The sequence below is a fragment of the Rhinopithecus bieti genome, unplaced genomic scaffold (assembly GCF_001698545.2).
Source record: "Rhinopithecus bieti isolate Rb0 unplaced genomic scaffold, ASM169854v2 scaffold_78508, whole genome shotgun sequence".
Taxonomy (NCBI): domain Eukaryota; kingdom Metazoa; phylum Chordata; class Mammalia; order Primates; family Cercopithecidae; genus Rhinopithecus; species Rhinopithecus bieti.
The window spans coordinates 579,943-602,345 of record NW_016829854.1 but is presented as its reverse complement, the minus strand read 5'-3'; the positions used below and the strand labels follow the sequence as shown (position 1 = coordinate 602,345).

At 47.0% G+C, this 22,403-nt stretch overlaps 1 protein-coding gene across 6 annotated transcripts in view; it reads right to left on the bottom strand.

The window, feature by feature from the left end:
• The window catches only part of TTLL9 (tubulin tyrosine ligase like 9), a 79,297-nt gene that overhangs the window by 26,961 nt on the left and 29,933 nt on the right, over positions 1–22,403 (bottom strand). For all 6 annotated transcript variants that reach the window (XM_017865012.1, XM_017865011.1, XM_017865014.1 and 3 more), the window contains 3 exons: positions 20,621–20,713; positions 12,198–12,309; positions 10,988–11,173 (listed from right to left, as the gene is read on the bottom strand). In XM_017865012.1, the coding sequence (XP_017720501.1) occupies positions 10,988–11,173; positions 12,198–12,309; positions 20,621–20,676 (354 nt within the window). In that variant the 5' untranslated portion in view covers positions 20,677–20,713. The remainder of the gene's footprint in view (positions 1–10,987; positions 11,174–12,197; positions 12,310–20,620; positions 20,714–22,403) is intronic.

Sequence of the window (22,403 nt, the reverse complement as noted above, 5' to 3'; positions counted from 1 at the left end):
AGCTCTGCATGGTTCTTTGTTGGCCCCCACGGCTGGAGGCTGTCCCCAGCATATCTGTCTCTTTTTCCTTATGAGCCCCCAACTCTCCCCAGAGGAAGGCTAACTGAAGGGGCTGGAACAGAGAAGGTGCTAACCCTGGCAGAGGGAGAGAGGGGAGGGAGGGAAAGAGGGAGACTGACTTAGCTCACAAAGACATACATTTGCATGAATAATGCAAAAGAACAGACAATTAAAAAGCCATTTCTAACAGTCCTGGGAACATATCATCCAATTCTTTTTTTGGAAATCAATTTGCCTTCCTAATTAGGGTTTGCTTCGGCTAATACTGAAATCAGCCTGCCTTTACTGAAACCCAGCATGGATAATTCATAGCTTCACAGAGTCTAGGGGCTGACAGAATCTTTGATCTCATATGGAGTGGTCCTCAACAAAAGCATTACTCCCCTTCTACCATTGTAGAAGGACAACAGTCCTCCTGCCTGACTTTGCACACCCACAGTGCCTAGGAGCTCACTACCTCCCCCAACCCACGCCAAACACAGCCCATTTTGTTACAGGATAGCTTTATTAAGTAGCCATCCAAAAGGTATATATGAAGTGCATACTGTATGTTGAGCCTTATGCAATAACCCAGACCTCATGGAACGTTCACAGCCTAACCTGTGTTGAGCTAAAACTGGCCAGTCTGGCTTTGGCTTCTAGGACCTCCTAGAACAAAGCTGATTCCTGGGTCCAGAAGAGTCTTTTAGGTATTTGCAGCAACTGAGCAGGTCCCCCAAGCCATCTTACCTCCAGCATAACTGCAAACTCTCATTTCCTTCTGCTCTCCTCTGAACATGGCCCACCTGACCCACTCGAGGCTCTCTGTACAAGGTAGGGGCAGACAGGGTTGTCAAGTGTGGTTGTACAGGTTGTCAACTGCACAAAGGGCCCATGCTTTGCCTGCCATGCTGTGCACCCTGGTTCAGGGTTGTGTATGCCCAGAAGACTAGGTGCCAAAAACTCCATGGAATACTGGTAGTGGCTCAGGGGCAGCCAAATGTGCATAGCAATTTTAGAAAGCAACTAATCAGTGTGCATCAGGAGCTTCCAACAGTTCACAGCCTTGCAAAAGACTTGAACAGGCATTTTATGAAAGAAGATTGCCAGTGTAAACATACAATAGGTTGGGCACAGTGACTCACATCTGTAATCCCAGCACTTGGGAAGGCTGAAGTAGGAGGATTATTTAAGCTCAGGAGTTTGAGACAAGCCTAGGCAACGCAGTAAGACCTTGAGACTTCATTGCTACTAAAAATAATTTTAAAAATTAGCTGGGTGTGACAGTGCACCCCTGTAGTACCAGCTACTTGGGAGATGGAGGTAGAAGGATGACTTGAGCCCAGGAGAGCAGGGCTGCAGTGGTCAGTGATTGCATCACTGCACAGCCTGGGCAACAGTGTGAGACTCTGTCTTTATAAAAAGAAAAGAACAGGCACTCTACTTCATCAGAGAGTTCACCAAGAGAGAAGTGCTAATTGACAAAACAAGAGCACCGTCATCTCGGACAAACACCACCACTTTAAGTTCCAGCTCCCTTTCTAGCCTCATGCATTCCAAGGAAATCATTTCTCTTCTAACTATAAGCAGCCAGAAAGAGCAGACAGTAAAACACTGATAAGACAGCTCGGGCACAGAGGGAGGTGGGGGGAAAGTCTCTTGGGTAACTGCCAAACTTCGCCCTCATACAATGGACTCCAGTAAAACAGTGGGTCTTAAATAAGCACATTCCTTTCCCTTCAGGTGCACTAAGATAGGGAAGCTAAAAGCAGACTTGGGGGATACGCCTGCAGCTGCAGAAAGATGTATGGGAACAGACACACAACTCTCCCTCCCAGATAAGCACAACAAAGAGACACAGAAGCTGTCCAAGCCTCTAATAAACTCTCCCCCCCTTGAATCCTTAAAAACTCTTAGTCTGGCTGGGGCACAGTGGCTCACGTCTGTAATTCCAGCACTTTGGGAGGCTGAGGTGGGTGGATCACGAGGTCAGGAGATCGAGACCATCCTGGCTAACACGGCAAAACCCCATCTCTACTAAAAATACAAAAAATTAGCTGGGCATGGTGGCGGGTGCCTGTAGTCCCAGCTACTCGGGAGGCTGAGGCAGGAGAATGGCATGAACCCAGAAGGCAGACCTTGCAGTGAGCCGAGATCGCGCCACTGCACTCCAGCCTGGTCTACAGAGTGAGACTCCATCTTTAAAACAAAACAAAACAAAACAAAAAACTCTTAAGTCTGTAAGAAAGTGTGGCTCTGACCTAACTCAGCCAAAAGGCTCCTCTCAGGTTTGTTTTCTCTAAAATAAACCTGTCTTGACTGGCGAGCCACCTTTCGAGTTTCTCTTTTCTTTAATTCTTACACTAATGAAAACCACAATATGATACTACTACATACTACCTGAGAATGGTTAAATTAAAGACAGACAATACCAAGTATTGGTGAGGATGTGGAGAAACTGGAACTTGCACACACTGCTGGTATGAGAGTATGTTGTTTGGAAACTGGTAGCATCCGCTAAAGCTGAACATAGGCATCCTCTATCCTAGGTCCTAGCAATTCCTCTCCTAGGGACCTACATGACAGAAATGTCTGCACATGTCACCATGGACATGGCCCCAGACACCCATAGCAGCACTATCATAATAGCTCCACCCGGAGACTACCCAATGGATGAATATTTAATCAATGGAATAGCATACAAAGATGACAGTTAGTAATGTACAATTACCCACAACAGCAGAATGAACTGCAAAACATGTCAAAGGAGAGAAACCAGACACAAGGTACTCACCCTATAAGATTCCAATTAATTGAAGTCCAAAAACAGACAAAGCAAACCTATGCTGTTGAGTGCCTTGGGGGGTTGTGAGTGAGTGGAAGGGGGCCTAAGAGGGTGGCTGAGGGGTAGGGAATGCTCTGTTTATGACCTGGGTGCTGGTTATTTGAGTGGATTCACTTTGTGAAAATTCATACTGTGCCCCTATAATTTGACTACTCTTCTATAGTTTATTAAACTTCAATTAAAAGGTATCTTTTCAGGTTCATACGCTTTGATCTAGGAACCCCTATCTCCAGCCCTGTTGGCTGCCTTCCCTATGGCCACTTTCCTTCCTCTTCTTCCTTGCTAGCAAAGCCCACCTATCATGAGGGAGGCTGGAAAGGTCAGATGTAGGTTTTCCCAGCTTCCCTTGCAGTTGGTGGAAACCTCATGACCAGTTTTAGCCAATCAGACCTAAGAAGACATTTGTTTAGAGATTCCAGGAAAGATGTTTCTCCTTTCTAAAAATATTAGGGAAGGAGCTGTGGAGAAAGGGGGTCGGGAAGAAAAGTCCTGGCCTCCTTCCTTCTTTCTTTGAATGCTACTGTCTGCAGAGATGATGCCTGTGACTGCAGCAGCCATGTCACGTCTATGAGGTGACAAGTCTGATGACAAAAAGCCAGCACACAGGCTGTAGAGTGGATGGAGAGAAGGAGCCTGGGCCTCTAGTGGCATCATGGAGCATATCCCCAAACCTGGATCTGCCTACCCTCAGCCTTCTACTTCTGTGAGATAACAAAATGCCTTTATTGTTCGGGCCATTGTTAGTAACTTGACAGACTGTTACAGGAGGTGCCTTCCTAAGGGACTAACCCTAAAGAATGGAAGATGAGGCCGGGTGCGGTGGCTCAAGCCTGTAAAATCCCAGCACTTCGGGAGGCCAAGACGGGCGGATCACGAGGTCAGGAGATCGAGACCATCCTGGCTAACACGGTGAAACCCCATCTCTACTAAAAAAATACAAAAAACTAGCCGGGCGAGGTGGCGGGCGCCTGTAGTCCCAGCTACTCGGGAGGCTGAGGCAGGAGAATGGCGTAAACCCGGCCACTGCACTCCAGCCTGGGCGACAGAGCGAGACTCCGTCTCAAAAAAAAAAAAAAAAATGGAAGATGAAGCGCCTGCATGGTGTTACATTGGGGTTGGTGAGATGGAAATCACCTAATCCTGATTAGGAAATCACCTAATACATCCAGCAGATGTCAGTTTCCAAAAACAACCATGACAATATTTCCAGTCCCATATGTTCTCCAGAACCCTGTCAAGAGGTAAAGTCAATGTCCCCTCCCTTGAATCTGGAAGTGTCTCTACTAATTGCCTATGGCAGAAGTGATGTGTGCATTCCAATGCCATATCATAAAAGGCAATATAGCTTCCGCCTGGCTCTCTCTTTCAGGATGGTCGCCCTCAGAACCCAGCAGCCATCCCGTGAGGAAGCCCAGCTCACAGGAAGAGGCCCACCTGGAAGGCAACTGAGTCTTCCAGCCCTCAACCCTGGCTGAATTCCCAGCCAACAGCCAGCACCTACTTGCTAGCCCAGCCAGTGAGCCAGCTAGGAAGGGGATCCTCCAGCCCTCAGTGTATGCTGGGGCATAGATGAGTCTTCCCTGTCAAGCACTGCCCAAGCTGGGGGCTCATGAACTAAATAAGACATTATTGTTGTTTCAAGTCGCTATGTCTGGGAGTGGTTTGCTTCTCCGAAATAGATAATCAGAATACGAACTTTAGTAAAATGGTTCATAACAACGGCAATACCAGCAGCTAATACTTACCAGGTGTTTACTCAGTGCCAGGCACCATGATTTACACACGTCACCTCATTAAAGCTTGAAAAAAACACACACCTTTGACATAAACATTAATGTTATCCCCATTTTGCAGCCGAGAGAACCAGTGAACAGAGAGGCCAAACACATTGCCCAAGGTCACCCAGCCAACGGGTGACAAATCCGAGATAGTTAAATCTGTGCTACACAAACCTGGGGCTCATATACCTCTTGCGAAGTGCCGGGAATACACAAAATCACATGATAAACATTGCTACTTCTGGGGACATCTCTATTACTTGATGGTTTGGGAGGGAAATATTTTTATATTATGCTTTTTTCTTTGAGACAGGGTCTTGCTTTGTCACCCAGGCTGGAGTGCAGTGGCGCCATCTCAGCTCACTGCAACCTCTGCCTTCTGGGCTCAAGCACTCCTCCCACCTCAGTCTCCTGAGTAGCTGGGACTACAGGTGGGAACTACCACACCTGGCTGATGTTTACATTTTTTGTAGAGACAGGGTTTCTTCATGTTGCCTAGGTTGGTCTCAAACTCATGGCCTCATGTGATCCACCCTCCTCAGCGTCCCCAGGTGCTGGGATTACAGGCGTGAGGCATGGCGCCCAGCCATATTATGCTTTTTATAAAAAGATATATTTTTTATTGGAAACCACTATTTGAATGGATTATCAGAATAAGCCATAACTTTTTGTGCCAGCTGTGGCCAACCAAAGTCCTTGTCCCCTTGTCACCCCATGCCCTGTCGCTGGGGGCTGCATTCCTCACGTAGCATTCATCGGGTGTGGAACACAGCCAGTGGCACAGCCATGCCCTCCTCTCCTCTGCCAACAGAACCCATCTGGATCAACTCCTCCCGGTGGCCCTGTCCTCTGGGGCAGTCTGAGCCCTCACAGTGATTGCCATGTGATTGGTTCAGGCAGGGGCCAGCAGGATGCTACGGGAAGCCTGCTGCAGGGACTTCTGGGAAAAATGTGTGTCTTCTTCAAAAAGGACATGAGGCCAGGGCATTCCTTTATTCCCAAGGCAGGGGAGGTGTGAAGAGGGGCCCGGGAGAGGCGGCCAGTCTGCTGGGCTGGGAATTGGTGGGGTTGTTAAGCCACCCAATAAACCATCCCTAGAGTTGGCTTTTCATCATTCAAAAAATTCCCCAGTGTCTGTAAATGTAAATGAAAAAAAAATTTTTTTCGTCTTTATTTTCATTAACCCCTAACCAGATGTTCACATTTCTCTCTATTAGGAATGCAACAAATCATAGGAGTGTTAGCCATGCCCGTGACTTTGCCATCAAAAGAGATCACAGTGATTTCAATATCACATTACAATTGTTGCAGATATCTCAAAATATTGTTTATGCTCCTCCTGACTTTGAAATTATGGTAGCTGTGAGGCCTGCTGTTAGATCCTCTTCAATTGTTAATGAAAAGCGCACATATTTCTATAGCACAAAGAATTTCATAATAGCTTGTGTGGTGCCCATGACAATGCACCTTGCAGGCCTCCAACAGAGTAACTGACTGAGAGTGCCAGCTGCTTCCAGTTGAGGTCTAGCTGTGTTTGCCAGAGCGCCTTGCTAGGGCTACTCCCAGTCAGTGACTGAGCCCCAGGGGATGTGAAGACCGGCCATTCCTGAGAGACAGTGGACTCCTGACAGCCAACTTTGGCTGAGGCCTCCCAGGGGCCTTGATGAACTTTCCAAAGGCTTCTAATCTTCCTCCCTCTCTTCTTTCTTTCCTTCCTTGGAGGCCTGACTTCTCTCCCAGTCTCACCTGCTAGCTCCCTCCCCATTTTTTCTCACCAGCCAAACTGTTTAATTTTGTCTTGGCATCCGTTTCTTGGGGAACCCAGACTAACATTTGATAATGGCTTTTCAGTATAGCTGCCTTCTTTTATAATGGAATGTACTGTATTTTCTGCTTTTAAAACCACAACTCTTTCATTGGTACATGCTTATCTCCAAACTCATCAAGCTGTCTACATTAAACATGCACAGCTTTTTGTATGCCAATTATGTTTCAATGAAGTGGTTAAAAAAAATACCACTAATCTGTGATAGGGTCCACACATTTCACCAGATTCCAGAGGCCCATGGCATAAAAACAGCACAGAAGTCTTGCCCTCTTGTTTAAGCTGCTGTTATTTGGATTTTCTATTATTTACTAAGCAAAGCATCCCAACTCTTAGAAAGTTTCAGTGAAAAATTCTGAGAAGCTCTGGTTGGGGTAAACCAGTGTAATGGAATGTTAAAATGTGGCTCTTCCTGCCTTGCAGTTTGGAAATAGGCTCCCAAGGCTGAGAACAGCCCCCTGGTTGCCAAGAACACTTGCCGTGATGTGTGAAGTGTTAGACCAGCTTGGTAGACACAGGGTGAGCAGATAGATAGGCCCTGTCCCGGAGCAGCTTGCGGGGCACACAGAGAGACTGACAGGCCCAGTCCCTGACAGCCGAGCACCCACCTACCCACACCACAAGGCATACTGGAGTCACAGTGGTCCCATGACCCATGTCAGTGTCCTGCCCACCTCCCCACCAACCCTGCCGGCCTGAACTGCTGGCAAGGGAGAATGCTTCCATGGGAAAAAAGTTAAGAGCGATGCAATGTTTACACTGGACATTTAAATGCCAGACCCTCTTGGGTCTGTTCTTATATTCCCCTAAGAGCTCCAAGATGGGCTGGGGCTGTGGCCTGGTGGGAGGAGGGTCCCCACAGGGTGGTGGAGAGGGGATGATGTTGCCTGCTCCCTTCTGAGTCCTGGGCTGCTCTGCTGCCACTGATGAGGAAGATAAAGACTCGGCAGACACCAGGAAGACAATGCAGAGGAGACGCCAGAGGGCTGCCCTGTGACTGGCCGGGCCACAGCAACTATGTGAAAACTTTTGCCTGTGGGTGGGCAAAGATCAACCATGTCACAAAGACAGGCCTTGTGGGAAGAGTGGAGGGACTGGGGGGACTCTTCTCCCTCTATTCTCCAAATTTAGGGCAATATTCTGTTTTTAACACTCTCTCCTCCTGAACGGAATCCAAATAAGATCCTGAATTAATACTGAAACCCAGTGGTTCTCAAAGTGTGGTACTCAGACCAGTAGCACCCTCAGAACCTGGGGTGATGGTTAATTTTATGTGTCAACTTGATTAGGCTATGGTGCCCAGTTGCTTGGTCAAATACTAGTCTAGATGTTTCTCTGAAGGTAGTTTGTAGATGTGATTAACACCTGCAATTATTAGCTTTTTTTGAGATAGGGTCTCATTCTGTCACTCAAGCTGGAGCACAGTGGAATGATCTCGGCTCACTGCAGCTTCAACCTCCTAGGCCCAAGCGGTCCTCCCACCTCAGCCCCCAAAGTAGCTGGCACTACAGGCACATGCCACCACACTCAGCTAATATTTTTGTATTTTTTGTAGAGACTAAGTCTTGCATGTTGCCCATGCTGGTCTCAAGCTCTTGGGATCAAGCGATCCTCCCACCTTGACCTCCCAAAGTGCTGAGATTACAGGCATGAGCCACTCACCCGGCCTGTAATCATTAATTTTAAGTTATCACCCTTGATAGCATGGGGGCGGGGGTTCATTTAATCAGTTGAGGGCTTAAGAGTAAAACTGAGTTTTCTGAAAAGAAGCCATTCTGCCTCAAAACTGTAACATAGAAATCCTGCCTGAAGCTCCACCCTGCTGGCCTGCCCTGCAGATTTCAGACTTGCCAACCCCCACAATATTGTATGAGCCAATTCCTTAAACACACACACACACATGCTTTCCTTTCTCTGGAGAACCCTTACTGCTATACCTGAGAACTTGCTAGAAATGCAAATTCTCAGTCCCCCACCAGGCTGACTGAATCAGACACTCTGGGGTGGGTGGGATGCTTGAACAAGCTCTTCAGGAGATTCTGTTGCACCCTCAAGAACCGCTGCTCCACAATCTCGATACTGAAAGTGTATGCACAGACCAGCAGCACTGGCAGGTCCTGGGAGCTGGTAGAAATGCACGTTCCCAGGCCCCACCCAGACCTGTGAATCAGGCTCTGCATTGAACCAGGTCCCTGGATGCTGCACAGGCACTGTAGGGTTTGAGAAACACTGACCTAGTGCTTTCCCAGGGACACAGCAAAGAGACAGTGTTTCCTGGACTCTTGGAAATACCAGTGGTCAATTATCAGGCACTTAATGCCAAGCCCTTGATATAACTTGTATAATTCATGTGTTGAACGTGTGTAACTTCACTGAATTCTCTCACAACCCTGTAAGGTAGATACACTCATTAATTCCATTTTACAGATGAAGAAATGAGCCCAGAGGGACTTAAAGGGGTTGGGTGACCTGCTCAGGGTCATATAGCTTGTAAGCAGTGGACACAGAATTAGAACCCAGGCCAGAAATGATTAGAAGCACAGAAGCACCCACTCTCCACTCCCCAGACAGGGCGCCTCACTATTTGGGAGACAGGATACACACACAGACGCACAGACACCCAGAGCCAAGATGCCTCCTCTTAATTACAGCTGTAGCTGCCGTTGTGTCTGCTGCTAACAAAGGCTGTGGGCTGGGAATGGAATCAATTTAATATGCAAGTGCTGTTCCCAATTAGCACAAATTACCATTTGTCTGAGAGGATAATGCTGGGAGCTGGAATCCGACCCGGTGGGTCACAGAACTCCGAGTGCATCAGCCTAATCCCTACTGCTGCAGCCACAGCCTTCCTCACTGTCTTCCCTGGACACAGGAGAGGCAGGATGGGCCAGGGGAAGAACCTGGGAGGCGGGCACACCCTGGCTCCGTGCCCGTTGGGAGCATCCATTATTTTTGTCAGCCCCGTGTCAGTTGCCCCTCCAAGCACCTGTGTTATTGGCTAAATCTGCATCAGCCAACATCAGTCTTCAGCTCCACAGGAAAGGGGTGCTCCCTCCTCCCTCCCGCTCCCTCCCTGGGGCCTGGAACATTCTCAGGCCTGGAAACATAAGAGGGCTTTGATGATGCCATTCAAGGCTACAGCGGCATGTGGCTTTGTGGTGAGCGACTGTCATGGCACCAGAAAGGGCTGAGTGATTGGTGGGTATGCTGTTGCCCTCACCTTCCTTCAGTTTCTTTTCTTTTTTTTTTTTTTTTTTTGAGATAGAGTCTTGCTCTGTCACCCAGCCTGGAGAGCAGTGGGGCAATCTCGGCTTACTGCAACCTCCACCTCCCAGATTCAAGCAATTCTCCTGCCTCCGCCTCCCAAGGAGCTTGGATTACAGGCACCCACCATGACAGTCGGCTAATTTTTGTGTTTTTAGTAAAGATGGGGGTTTCACCATGTTGGCCAGGCTGGTCTCGAACTCCTGACCTCAGGTGATCTACCGGCCTCTCAAAGTGCTGGGATTACAAGTATGAACCACCATGCCCGGCCCCACTCAGATTTTTGAGCCCCAATAGGCTGCCTCCTGATACCAAGCCTTTGCACATGCAGTTCCCTCAGCCTAGGATACTCTTCCCTATCTCTACTTTTTTCCAGGGGGACTCCTATGCATCCTTCAGGTTGCAGCTCAACACTAATTCTTATTATAACAACTCTCATTTATTCGGTACTTACGATGTGCTTTACCTGTGTTAACTCATTTAGTACCCTAAGACTAGGTGATAGGTATTATAGTAATCCCACTTTGCAGATGGGAAAACTGTAGCACAGAGAAGGTAAGTAAGCTGCCTGAGGCCACACAGCTAGTAAGTGTATCAGTAGCATTTGAACAAGGGGCTAGGCCTCAGAGTCCCATCTCTTACTTCTTCAGAGAAGCCTGCCCAGCCAGGAAGAGCCTCCTGTGGATACCTCTCCTGACACCATTCTCCTTAATAACAGCACAACTGCAACCACATAGGTCTCCCCCGTTTCCTTATTGTCTGCCCGCAAAAAGGGCAGATACCCAGGCTGACTTGCTGAGGGCTGTGTCTTCAGCACCTAGGTCTGTGCCTGGCACATGGCACATGCTCAGTAAGTATTTGTGGAATGCTTGAATAAGCAAGCCTCAAGTTCTTCATTGCTAAAATGGGGCTGTTGATCCCTCCCCTGAGGGTCACTATGAGGATTCAGGTAACGCAGGTAAAGCACTTGGCATGTCAGGAAGAGAGATTCCAAATTCTCTGCCCTGGTGTGCTAAAGATCACTTGTGCATTCAATAAACACTCATTGAGCACCTACTGTGTGCCAGCAGCCATAGCTGCTGGGTCCACACACTGCAGAGAAGAGGAGCTAAAGCTGGCCCTTCGGGAAGGCAGACTGCATCTAAGGCTGAATTCCCAGACAGTGTCTGCACCTGATCCCTGCTCTGGTGCCTGGGACTTGTTCCCTCCCACCAGCCCCGGGCACTGGGCACTCACAGGCTTCATGATCCAGGTGATTCCTGGGTTTTTGCGAAACTCCTCCACAAAAAGATGGTACTCGCAAGGCATCTCAAAGGTTTTGGGGAAGAAGTCGCACTTGGCTGCCTCCAGCTTTCCCTCTTCGCGCTCCAGCTGCTTCCGGAACCGCTTCAGGTTCTTTACCATATAGTTCTTCCGGGTCAGCTGGGTGGCGGGAAGGACAGGCAGCCATTAGCTCCTGCTCGCAGCCCCGCTCCCCTCCCAGCCACATACATCCACCAGCCACCCTGCAGCCTCCATGCTCTGGCCCACAAAATAGCAAGAGTAAGAGTAACTTTGACCCAGAAAGAGCTTGCTAGTCAAGAATTATCCCCATTTCACAGATGAGGAAACTGGGGCTTAGACAGATTAAGTCAATTGCTCATAGCTATCCAACGAAGGTGCTGCACTGCCAGGATTTGACCAGAGCCTGTCTTGATTCCAAAATTCACGCTTTTGGCTGGGCGCGGTGGCTCACACTTGTAATCCCAGCACTTTGGGAGGCTGAGGCAGGCGGATCACAAAGTCAGGAGTTCGAGACCAGCCAGGCCAACATGGCAAAACCCCATCTCTAATAAAAATTAGCCAGGCGTGGTGGTGAGCACCTGTAATCTCAGCTACTCAGGAGGCTGAGGCAGAAGAGTCACTTGAACCCGTGAGGCAGAGGTTGCAGTGAGCCAAGATCGTGCCATTGCACTCCAGCCTGGGTGACAAGGGCAAGACTCCATCTCAAAAAAAAAAAAAAATTCATGCTTCTAACCACTAAGCTACACTAACCTTTAAAAATCTCCCACCACAGCCTCCTCCAGTCCTGTTCCTTCTAGACCTCCTTCCCATCTTTAGACCCCAAACTTCTCAACTTGCCTCCACCCTGAAATCACCATAATCATTCATACATCTTCTCCCTTCAGACCCTGCACCCTCAAACCAGCTTGCTCCTCAAATCTTGGTGCTGAAACTCCAACCAGTCTGTGACCTCCAATCCTCAGGCCTTAGATCCCTATACCCCCAAACCATTTGGCTCTCCTTAGGTCTAGCCCGCATACTCCCCACCCGGCATTGCATCCCACATTCTAATACACTTTTCCAATACACTTTTCCGTTCTGATCCTTGTACCAGCTCCAGCTCATGGCCACACCCAGTGACATGAGTTGGTTGGCTCAGTCCCCTCCTGCCTGCCCAGCTTACCTCGTAGTGGTTCCGGAAGTGACTGATCCGCACGTGTTCCTCCATGTAGGTGTGGTCGAAGTTTTCCCGGAGCCAGCTGACGTCGCACCAGTAGAAATCCCACTCTCCTTCGCTGGGGTTGTAGTTGGCGGTGGGGATAAAGGTCATGATCTGAGGACCTTGGCACTGCAGGGCCCAGGGAGGTGCTGCCGAGGGGGTTTGAGGAACGGTACGCAGCAGTGTATCCCTCTGGAGTCTCTTGGAAGTGGCCGTGGGTGTCACTGGCCTAAATGTCCTTTGTTAGACCAGAGCAAAAACCAGGGAACTGTTCCCACAAAAATCCAGGTGGCTGGCTTCCCTCGAGCTATCACTGAACCCAGAGTGCCTCCTGGCACCTATTAGCTGGGCTGAGGAGCGGCCACCCCTTCAGACAGGGCACGCCCTCCCCAGACCACAGTCCCTACGACTCTCTGTGGTGTGACAGCCACTCGGCCTCATTTGTTCTTTCCAGTTGCCATGCCTGCAGCCCATAGTGGAATGAGCTAACTTCTGCAAGCCCCTCCTAGTTCACAAAACTCTCCATTCACCAAATCCTCAGAGCAGCCCCCAGAGGTGACTTGGATCATCCCCAGAGCTCGAAGGCGGGATGACCTTGCTCACCGAGGACATGGCAGCAGCAGGACCCATAGCCAGCTCTGCCAGCTCCAAATTCTGATCCCATTCTTTACCACCATGCCAGGGAGAGGAAACCGGGCCAATCTACCAAATCCGGGTGCCAGTGCTAGGGTGCTGGGAGGAGGAGCTTGAAAAAGATGCCACAGGAAATAAAACACCACCATGACTGTTCACAATTATTTTAAGTAAAAAAGTACAGATATAACTGAAGCCCCCTATCTATCCCTGCCTGATTCTATCTTCTTCTCTCCCGCTGCAAAGGAAACCATCAGCCTGAGTTTGGTGTGTTATCATTTCTATGTAGTGGCTTTTTTTTTTTTATTTTATGAGACGGAGTCTCACTTTGTTGCCCAGGCTGGAGTGCAGTGGTGTGATCTTGGTTCACTGCAACCTCTGCCTCCCAGGTTCAAGCGATTCTCCTGTCTCAGCCTCCCAAGTAGCTGGGACTACAGGTGCGTGCCACCACAACCCGCTAATTTTTTATTTTTAGTAGAGATAGGGTTTCACCACGTTGGCCAGGCTGGTCTGGAACTGACCTCAGGTGATCCACCCGCCTTGGCCTCCCAAAATGCTGGGATTACAGGTGTGAGCCGCCGTGCCCGGCCTGCAGTGACTTTATAGTTTCATCATATATATATGGGTGTATCCATGCATCATGGCACATGGCATTGTTTGTCATGATTTTAAACCTAACGCTAATACTTATTACTTACCGGCAGAGCAGGATTTGAACTCAGGTCTCAGGCTCCAGAGCCCAGGCTCTGTGGTTAGAACCACTCCCATCTGTTTCTTTTCACAACATGCTTTTTCTCCACCAAACTTTTGTTTTGGAGATCGATCCTTTTGATACATAGGAGTCTAATTCAGTCATTCTAATTGCCATTTCCCATTCCACTGGGTGAATATACCACAATATATCCATTTTCCTATTAAAAGGTGTTTGGGGCTGGGCGTGCTGGCTCACACTTGTAATCCCAGCATTTTGGGAGGCCAAGGTGGATGGATTGTTTTAGCTCAGGAGTTTGAGACCAGCCTAGCCAACATGGTGAAATCCCATTCTACCAAAAATACAAAAAATTAGCCAGAAGCGGTGGCATGCACTTGTAGTCCCAGCTACTCTGGAGGCTGAGGTGGGAGAATCACTTGAGCAGGAGGGTGGAGGTTGTGGTGAGCCAAGATTGTGCCACTGCACTCCAGCCTGGGTGACAGAGTGAGATCCCATCTCAAAAAAAAAAAAAAAAGTGTTTGGTTTGTCTCCCTTTCCCCCCACCCCTTTTCTCTAATACAGACAGGTAGACTGAGTTTTAAAAGACATCTGGAGGAGGTTTGAGGCAGAAATGGAGAAAAGTGAAGAGACATCGCCATCACCTTAGGATGATGAATGAACAGGCCCTGAACAGGACCAATGGGGAGGATGCAGGGGCAGACTGTAGTTCCAAAAGATGCCTACACTATATCCCTCATCCAGAGGCTGTGGGGCTGTGAGGCCACAAGGAGAACCCATGAGAACCTTCTTCAGCTGTCTGCCCTAGTGAGATCCCCACAAACAGCTAGCATCGACTGCCACACTTCTGAGTCAGATGCCCTCAGACTACTCCTGCCACCAAGTGACCTCCAGATCTGGACTCTTCCCAGCTGATGCCCCCAGCTGATGTCACAGAGACAAGCCAGTCCCACTGGCTGTAAGAGTCCCTAACTCACAGGAGCCCCGCGCCTAATGCAATGCTGTCTTAAGCAGCTAAATTTTGGGATTTGTTACACAGCCATAGCAACTGGAACAATGGCCAAGCAGTTGAGCCTTGTGTTGTAAATGGAGCTCCCTTTGGAATTTTCTTTCCTTTTCCTTGAGACGAAATTTCACTCTTGTTGCCCAGGCTGGAGTGCAATGGCACGATCTCAACTCACTGCAACCTCCGCCTCCCGGGTTCAAGTGATTCTCCTCCTTCAGCCTCCAGAGTAGCTGAGATTAGAGGCATGAACTACTTCACTTGGCTAATTTTGTATTTTTAGTAGAGACGGGTGCCTCCATGTTGGTCAGGCTGGTCTCGAACTCCTAACCTCAGGTGATCTGCCCGCCTTGGCCCCCCAAAGTGCTAGGATTATAGGTGTGAGCCACTGTAGCCAGCCTGGAATTTTCCTAGAACTAAAGATTTAAATTGCTTCTCCTTGTGGCTACTGGTTTGGTGTTTCTCCTAAATGTCACACCATGTGCAGAAGGGCTTTAAGGCAGGCAGACAGGCCCAGCCTTTCACTGCGCTCAGAGATGTCCAGAGATGGACATCGTTGCACACACCGTGCACAGATGTGGTGACGTGAAGCACATGGTAACAGAATGACACTGGAACCAGAAATCTACGGTTTCCAAATTTTGTCCTAAGTTACTCATGAAAATCTGGGGCCTGGTCCTTCTCCAAATCTCCCCTGTGGCTGTGCCCAGGCACAATGGTTTGCAAGAACAGTTTCCAGAACTGATGGAAACCCACTAGAGAAGTGGCTGGTTGGGCACAGTGGCTTACGCCTGTAATCCTAGCACTTTGGGAGGCCGAGGCGTGTGGATCACCTGAGGTCAGGAGTTTGAGATCAGTCTGGCCAACATGGTGAAACCCCGTCACTGCTAAAAACTAAAAAAATTAGCCCAGTGTGGTGGCAGTTTCCTGTAATCCCAGCTACTCGGGAGGCTGAGGCAGGAGAATCGCTTGAACACAGGAGGCAGAGGCTGTAGCGAGCCAAGATTGCACCACTGCACTCCAGCCTGGGTGACAGAGCGAGACTCCATCTCACAAAAAAAAAAAAAAAAAAAAAAAGAAAAAGAAATGGCCGTGTGTTCTATTGTTCCATAAACCCTCAGACACCATAGAGTCGCAGATTCCTGGCTGGCTGGCTGGGGCTTCATCTAGATGCCCAGTCCTGCCTTTTCGCCACCCTGATGTTTGTACCAAGTCATGTCACACAGTGCAAGGAGCACTAGAACAGGAGTCAAGAGTCCTGATTCTCGTCTTGTCAGGCAGTAGCACTTATGTGACCTTGCCCTCTTCTCTGGGCCTCAGCTTCCTATTGGGAAAATCTAGGTGTGGTAACCTCTAGGCAAGATGATAGACTGCAATGAGCCAAACTGATACTAAATAATTAAATAAGCAGCAGGAAGAGAAAATCTTTCTCTACAGAAGAATGCCACCTAATACATGTAGAAGGAATGACAGAGAGTAACCATTTTGCAATTATTGTAATAATAATAGATTTAGGCAAGAATCCTCAAAAAAAGGCCAGGCACGGTGGCTCCCACCAATAATCCCAGCACAGTGGGAGGTCAAGGCAGGAGGATTACTTGAGCCCAGGAGTTCGAGACCAGCCTGGTCAACATGGTTAAATCTCATCTCTATGAAAATACAAAATTAGCCAGGAATGGCGGCATGGGCCTGTAGTCCCAACTACTCAGGGGGCTGAGGTGGCAGGATCACTTGAGCCCAGAGGGTCAAGGCTTCAGTGAGCCATGATTGTCCCACTGCACTCCAGCCTAGGTGACAGAGTGAGACTCTGTCTCAAAAAAAAAAAAAAAAAAAGAATTATCAAAAAATACTAAAACCATTGCATGAAAGTTTGTTGGGAACAAGATATTTGCACAGTCTCAGAGTATCTGCCAATGAGATACTTATTAATTATTTTTTTAAAAGTTAATTTACATTGGAGAAACCTGGCAGACACCACCTTAATCTAATGGTCAATCCAGGTACTGTCACCAGTGATAAGACACATTGACATCACAAACCCCTGATGAGTTCCACTGGAAAGGGCACAGCACCACTTCTGTGGTATTCCTGCCAAAATCCATAACCTCATGATGAGAAATCATCAGACAAATCCAATTCAAGGGATATTCTACAAAATGTACTCTTCAAAAGTGTCAAGGGCATGAAAGACAAAGACCGAGGAACTGAAACATATTTGAGGTAAAAAAGGTCAACTAAATGCAAAGTGGGATCCTGGATTGGATTCTGGAACAGAAAAAGGATTTTAGTGGAAAAAAACTGGTGAAATTCAAATGATGTCTGCAGCTTAGTTAACAGTAATATATCAGTGTTAACATCCTGACTTTGACAAATGTACTATGATTACATAAGCTGCTAACAGGGAAAGGTGGTGAAACTGCTAAAAGAGGAAGCTATGCATGATTTTTGAAACTTTTCTGTAGGTCTAAAGTTATTTCAAAATAAAAAAGTTTAAAAGTAAGTACTTTAAAATATTAAAGTTGGACCCCTACCTCACACCATATAAAAAATTAAATCGAACACCTAGATGTAAGGGCTATAACCATAAAACTCTTAGAAGAAGACGTAGGAGTAAATCTTTGTGACCTTGGATTAGGCAATGGTTTATTAGATGTGATACCAAAAGCACAAGGAACAAAAGAAAAAATAGGTAAATTGGACTTTATCAAAATGAAAAAGTTTTTACCTCAGAAGGCACAGTCAAGAAAGAGGAAAGATAATTCACAAAATGGAAGAAAATATTTGCAAATCATATATAAGAATACCCTTATAAGATAGAATTCTTATAACTCGAATATAAAGAGACAACTAAATTTAAACATGGGCAATAGATATTTCTTCAAGGAAGATTTATAAATGGCTAATAAGCACATGAAAAGATGCTAAAAATCGTTAGCCATCAGGAAAATGCAAATCAAAACCACAATGATACCACTTCATACCCACTAGGATGGCCACAATAAATGCAAGGGTGGGTACAGTAGCTTATACCTATAATCTCAACACTTTGGGAGGCAGAGGCAGGAGGATCACTCAAGTCCAGAAGTTCAAGATGAGCCTAGGTAACATAATGAGACCCCATCTCTACAAAAAAAAAAAACTTAAAACATTTAGCAAGGTATAGTGGTGTGTGCTTGTAGTTCCAGCCACTCAGGAAGCTGAGGTGGGTGGATCACTTGAGCCCAGGAGGTCAAGGCTGTAGTTGGCTGTGATTGTACCACTGCACTCCAGCCTAGGTGACAGAGAGAGACCCTTTCTCTAAATAAATAAATAAATAAGTGGATGGATAATAACGAGAGTTGGTGAGAATGTGGAAAAATCGGCACCCTCATATGCTCCTGGTGGGAATGTAAAATGGCACAGCCACTTGAGAAAACAGTCTAGCAGTTCCTAAAAAAGTTAAACATAGAGTTATCATATCACCCAGTCACTCCACTCCTATGTATACACCCACAAAAAGTGAAAACATATGTCCATTCAAACTCGTACATGAATGTTCACAGCAGCATTATGTATAACAGCCCAAAGGTGGAAATAACCTAAACACCTATCAATTAATGAACAGATAAATAAATGTGGTACTCCTTCACAGTAGAATACTATTCAGTCATAAAAGAGAATGAAGTCCCAGCTACTCAGGAGGCTGAAGGAGGAGAATCACTCGAGCCCAGGAAGTTGAGGTTGCAGTGAGTCATGACTGCGCCACTGCACTCCAGCCTGGGTAACAGGCTGAGACCCTATCTCAAAAAAACAAAACAAGAAACAAAAAAAGGAATGAAGTACTGATACATACTGCTACATGGATAAGCCTTGAAAACATTACGTTAAGTCAAAGAAGACAGGCAAAAGGTTACATATTGTATAATTCCACTTATATGATGTGTCCAGAATAGATCAATAGAGACAGGGCCCAAGACAGGGGCTGGAGGGAGGGAGAAATGGGAATGACTGCTGGTGGGTATGGGGTTTCTTCCTGGGATAATGAAAATGTTCTGGAATTAGATCGTGGTTTTGACACAGCAGGTGTGTGGGGAAAAAAAATGGTGATGATTACACAACTTTGTGAATATTCTAAAAGACACGAAATTGTATATATGTAAATTTTTTTGGACTTACCAAATTAAAAAGATTTTATATATTTTTTCTTTCAACATGTAGGTATTGATGCAAATCCCAGCCCAAGCCCTCACAAGCTGAGTGACCTCAAACATGGCATTTTCACTACTTTGTGCCCAGTTTTCTCATTAGTAAAATGGGGATGATGATAACATCTACCTGAAAGATTTGTTGGGATGATTAAAAGATCATGCATGTGAAATGCTACAGAGTGTCCAGCAGGCTTAGCTAATGGTAAGCAGCAAACATTTCCTGCGCACCACACAGCAGGGCAGCTATCCCTCTTATCCCTTCTCCCCTTTCTCTGCAGTAAAAGAATTTTCAGCATTTACTTGAGAAAATGTAGACTGTATTTCCCCAAATAAAAACTACATCTTCCAGATTCGGCTGGGCGCAGTGGCTCACGCCTGTAATCCCAGCATTTTGGGAGGCTGAGGCGGGTGGAACACAAGGTCAGGAGATCGAGACCATCCTGGATAACAGGGTGAAACCCCTTCTCTACTAAAAATACAAAAAATTAGCTGGGCGTAGTGGTGGGCGCCTGTAGTCCCAGCTACTTGGGGGGCTGAGGCAGGAGAATGGCATGAACCTGGAAGGTGGAATTTGCAGTGAGCCAAGATTGTGCCACTGCACTCCAGCCTGGGCAACAGAGCAAGATTCCGTCTAAAAAAAAAAAACCTACATTTTCCAGATTCCCTTGTAGCTGGGTGTGGCCACATGGTTAAGGTCTGGCCAGTGAGCTGTGAGAGACTCCTGGGTTGTGTCCTTCAAGGGATGGGCTTGCCTTTTCTTTCTTTCTTTCTTTCTTTTTTTTCTTTTGGGACAGGGTCTCACTCTGCCACCCAGGCTAGAGTGCAATGGTGTGATCACAGCTCACTGCAGCCTTGACCTCCTGGACTCAAGCAATTTTCCCACCTCAGCCTCCCAAGTAGCTGGGACTACAGGCACACACCACCGTGCCTGGCTAACTTTTTAAAAAATTTTTTGTAGAGACAGGGTCTTGCCATGTTGCCCAGGCTGGTCTTGAACTCCTGGACTCAAGCGATCCTCCCTCCTTGGCCTCCCAAAGGGCTGCAATTATAGGTGTGAGCCACTGCACCTGGCTTATGCCTTTTATTGACTCCTGCCTACCTCCTGCTGTTTGGAATGTGAAAGCAAGGCTGGAACTCCATCTTGGACTATGAAAAACAAGGACTTCACCTAAGGGATAGTAGAGTGGAAAGACAGAAGCAGATGGATCTCACATTTCTGTGGGGCCCCCTTACCATCTCTGAACTTCCTACATATGAACTTCAATGGGATAGATAAACTTCTAGCATGTCAAAGCCTCTTTTACTTTGGGTTTCCATTGCATACATCCAATCCTTAGCCCTAACTAATAGCACCTACTCTGTGCCAGGCATCACATGCTGGTTTGTCTCAATCAGTATCCCCAGAGGCCAGCATGAAAGAAGAAAGGCAGGCTTACAGGCCAAACTCACAGAACTAGCAAGTGGCCAGGGAAGAGCAGTCCTTGATCTGGACCCATCATAGGAGGATCCAGGCCACAGGTCTGTGGTAGCTGCATTCCTAGTTTCTACTGAAAGCCGTAGGATACAAATGTGCCTGGGTTTGAATCCTGCTCTGATGCTTGCAATGCTGTGTGACTTTAAGCAATTGGTTTCATAACTCTGAACATAATCTTATCTTACGGTTTAGTTGGAAAGCTTAAATAAGACAGAGATGATAGTGATAATGTGCCTGGCACATTGTGGGTGCTAAATAAATATCACAGCCACTTTGGGACAAGTCCCAGTGGCCACCCAGGGGAACTAGGAGAAAAACAAAGGAAGACAAGGACCTGTGAGACAAAGGGAAGAAGGGACAAGGCTGGGGGGAGTGTCTTACTCCTTCACTTCCACCCATCCTGGCCTGTGGCGAAGGACGTCCATGAGTGTGTTCATGAGGGTGGTCTTGAACCGGATCGATGCTCTCTGCTCTCTGCAAGACAAGGCAATGAACATTTGCTCAGGATCAATGATTTTCCTAGGATGGCGCAGGGAGAGGAAAAAAGTGGGAGGAAGAGAAGTCAAGTTCCATACCTGGAAAGTTCTACACTGTATTTTAGAATTTAGCATTAGAGCATGATAACACTTAGCATAATCAAATTGAGAATTATAGCATCTTGGAATCATTGAAAAATAATGATCATTGTATCCAAGCCTACTATGTGCCAGGCATGATCTGGTTGCTTTCCATGTGCTATGACTAATCCTTACATGAAATGATAAGTATTTGCAAAGCCCTCTCCTGGCAATCATCTGGGAAGATGAAGCAGATGTACTTTTTCCTATTCTTCCTACTGATACAACTGAAAACTCAAGATATTATCTATAAAACAAATAGCAAGACGGAAAGATAGAGAAGAGGGTAGACTGGCTGGGGACTTCAGGACCACAGGAACTACAAGGTGGTGAATTCCCTGGGTTTCCTTTTGTCTCATATAGTTCAGATATGGAGATGAAAAGCCAGCAACCCAGAAATGCCAATGGGCACAGACGATAAAGCTTCAACAAAAGCACCCCGTTTCCAGCCAAAGGACCAAGAAAGGAGCAGCCTAGCCAGACAGAAGACTTGGACAATCACTGCTCTACTCCAGCTGGATCCCCAAGAACACATCTGTGGCCCACTCCCAGTGATGCCAGCAAAGGCTGGGTAGGGAGTCTAGACTTCCCCTGAGGTTGCAGCAGGGCACCCAACACCCCTGCCCGGTGCTGTCAGAGAAGGCCACGGACACAGCCAGGCTTTCACCTCTGCCAGGTGGTAATAAGGCTCCCACCCCCCCTGAGCAGTGGAGACCACGTATGGAGCCTGGACTTCCTCCATGACCTGGCAGTAATGAGGTGCCCTCCCACTCTGGGGTGATGTTAAAGAGGGCCTAGAGGAGAGCTGGAAATCAATACAATTGAAAACAGAAAAACAGTGTAGCCAATCGGTAAAATAAAAGGCAAGTTCTCTGGAAAGATCCATAAAATCGACAAGCCTATTTGTCAGCAAAACTAACAAAGGAAAGACCCAGCTACCCAATAAGAGGACCGAAACAGAGGCTCCTGCTATGGAGCCCGCAGGTATCACAGCCACAATGAGGAAATGCTGCTGATGGCTTTACACACCTACATTTGACGCTTAGATGAAATGGACCAATTCCTCAAAAAGCACAATTACTACAACTCATCCAATATGAAATAGGTAATTTGAATAGCTCTATAGCTATTAAGGAAATTGAATTCATAATTCAAAACCTCCCAAAAAAGAAATCTCCAGGCTCAGATGGTTTCACTGGAGAATTTCCCCAAATATTTGAAGAAGGATTAACACCAATCCTACACAATCTCTTTCAGAAAATAGAAGAGGAGGGAGAATTTCCAAATTCAATTTTGCCAAGTTAGTATTAACCTGATATCAAAATCAAAGACAGTACACAAGAAGTAAACCACAGACCAATATCCCTTATGAATATAGATGGAAAAATCCTTAACAGAATGCAATCAAATAGATTTCAGCAATATATAAAAAGGATTATACACCATAACCAAGCGGAGTTTATTCCAGCAGGCAAGGCTGGTTCAATATTCAAAAATTAATCAATGAGCCAGGCATGGTGTCTCACGCCTGTAATCCCAACCCTTTG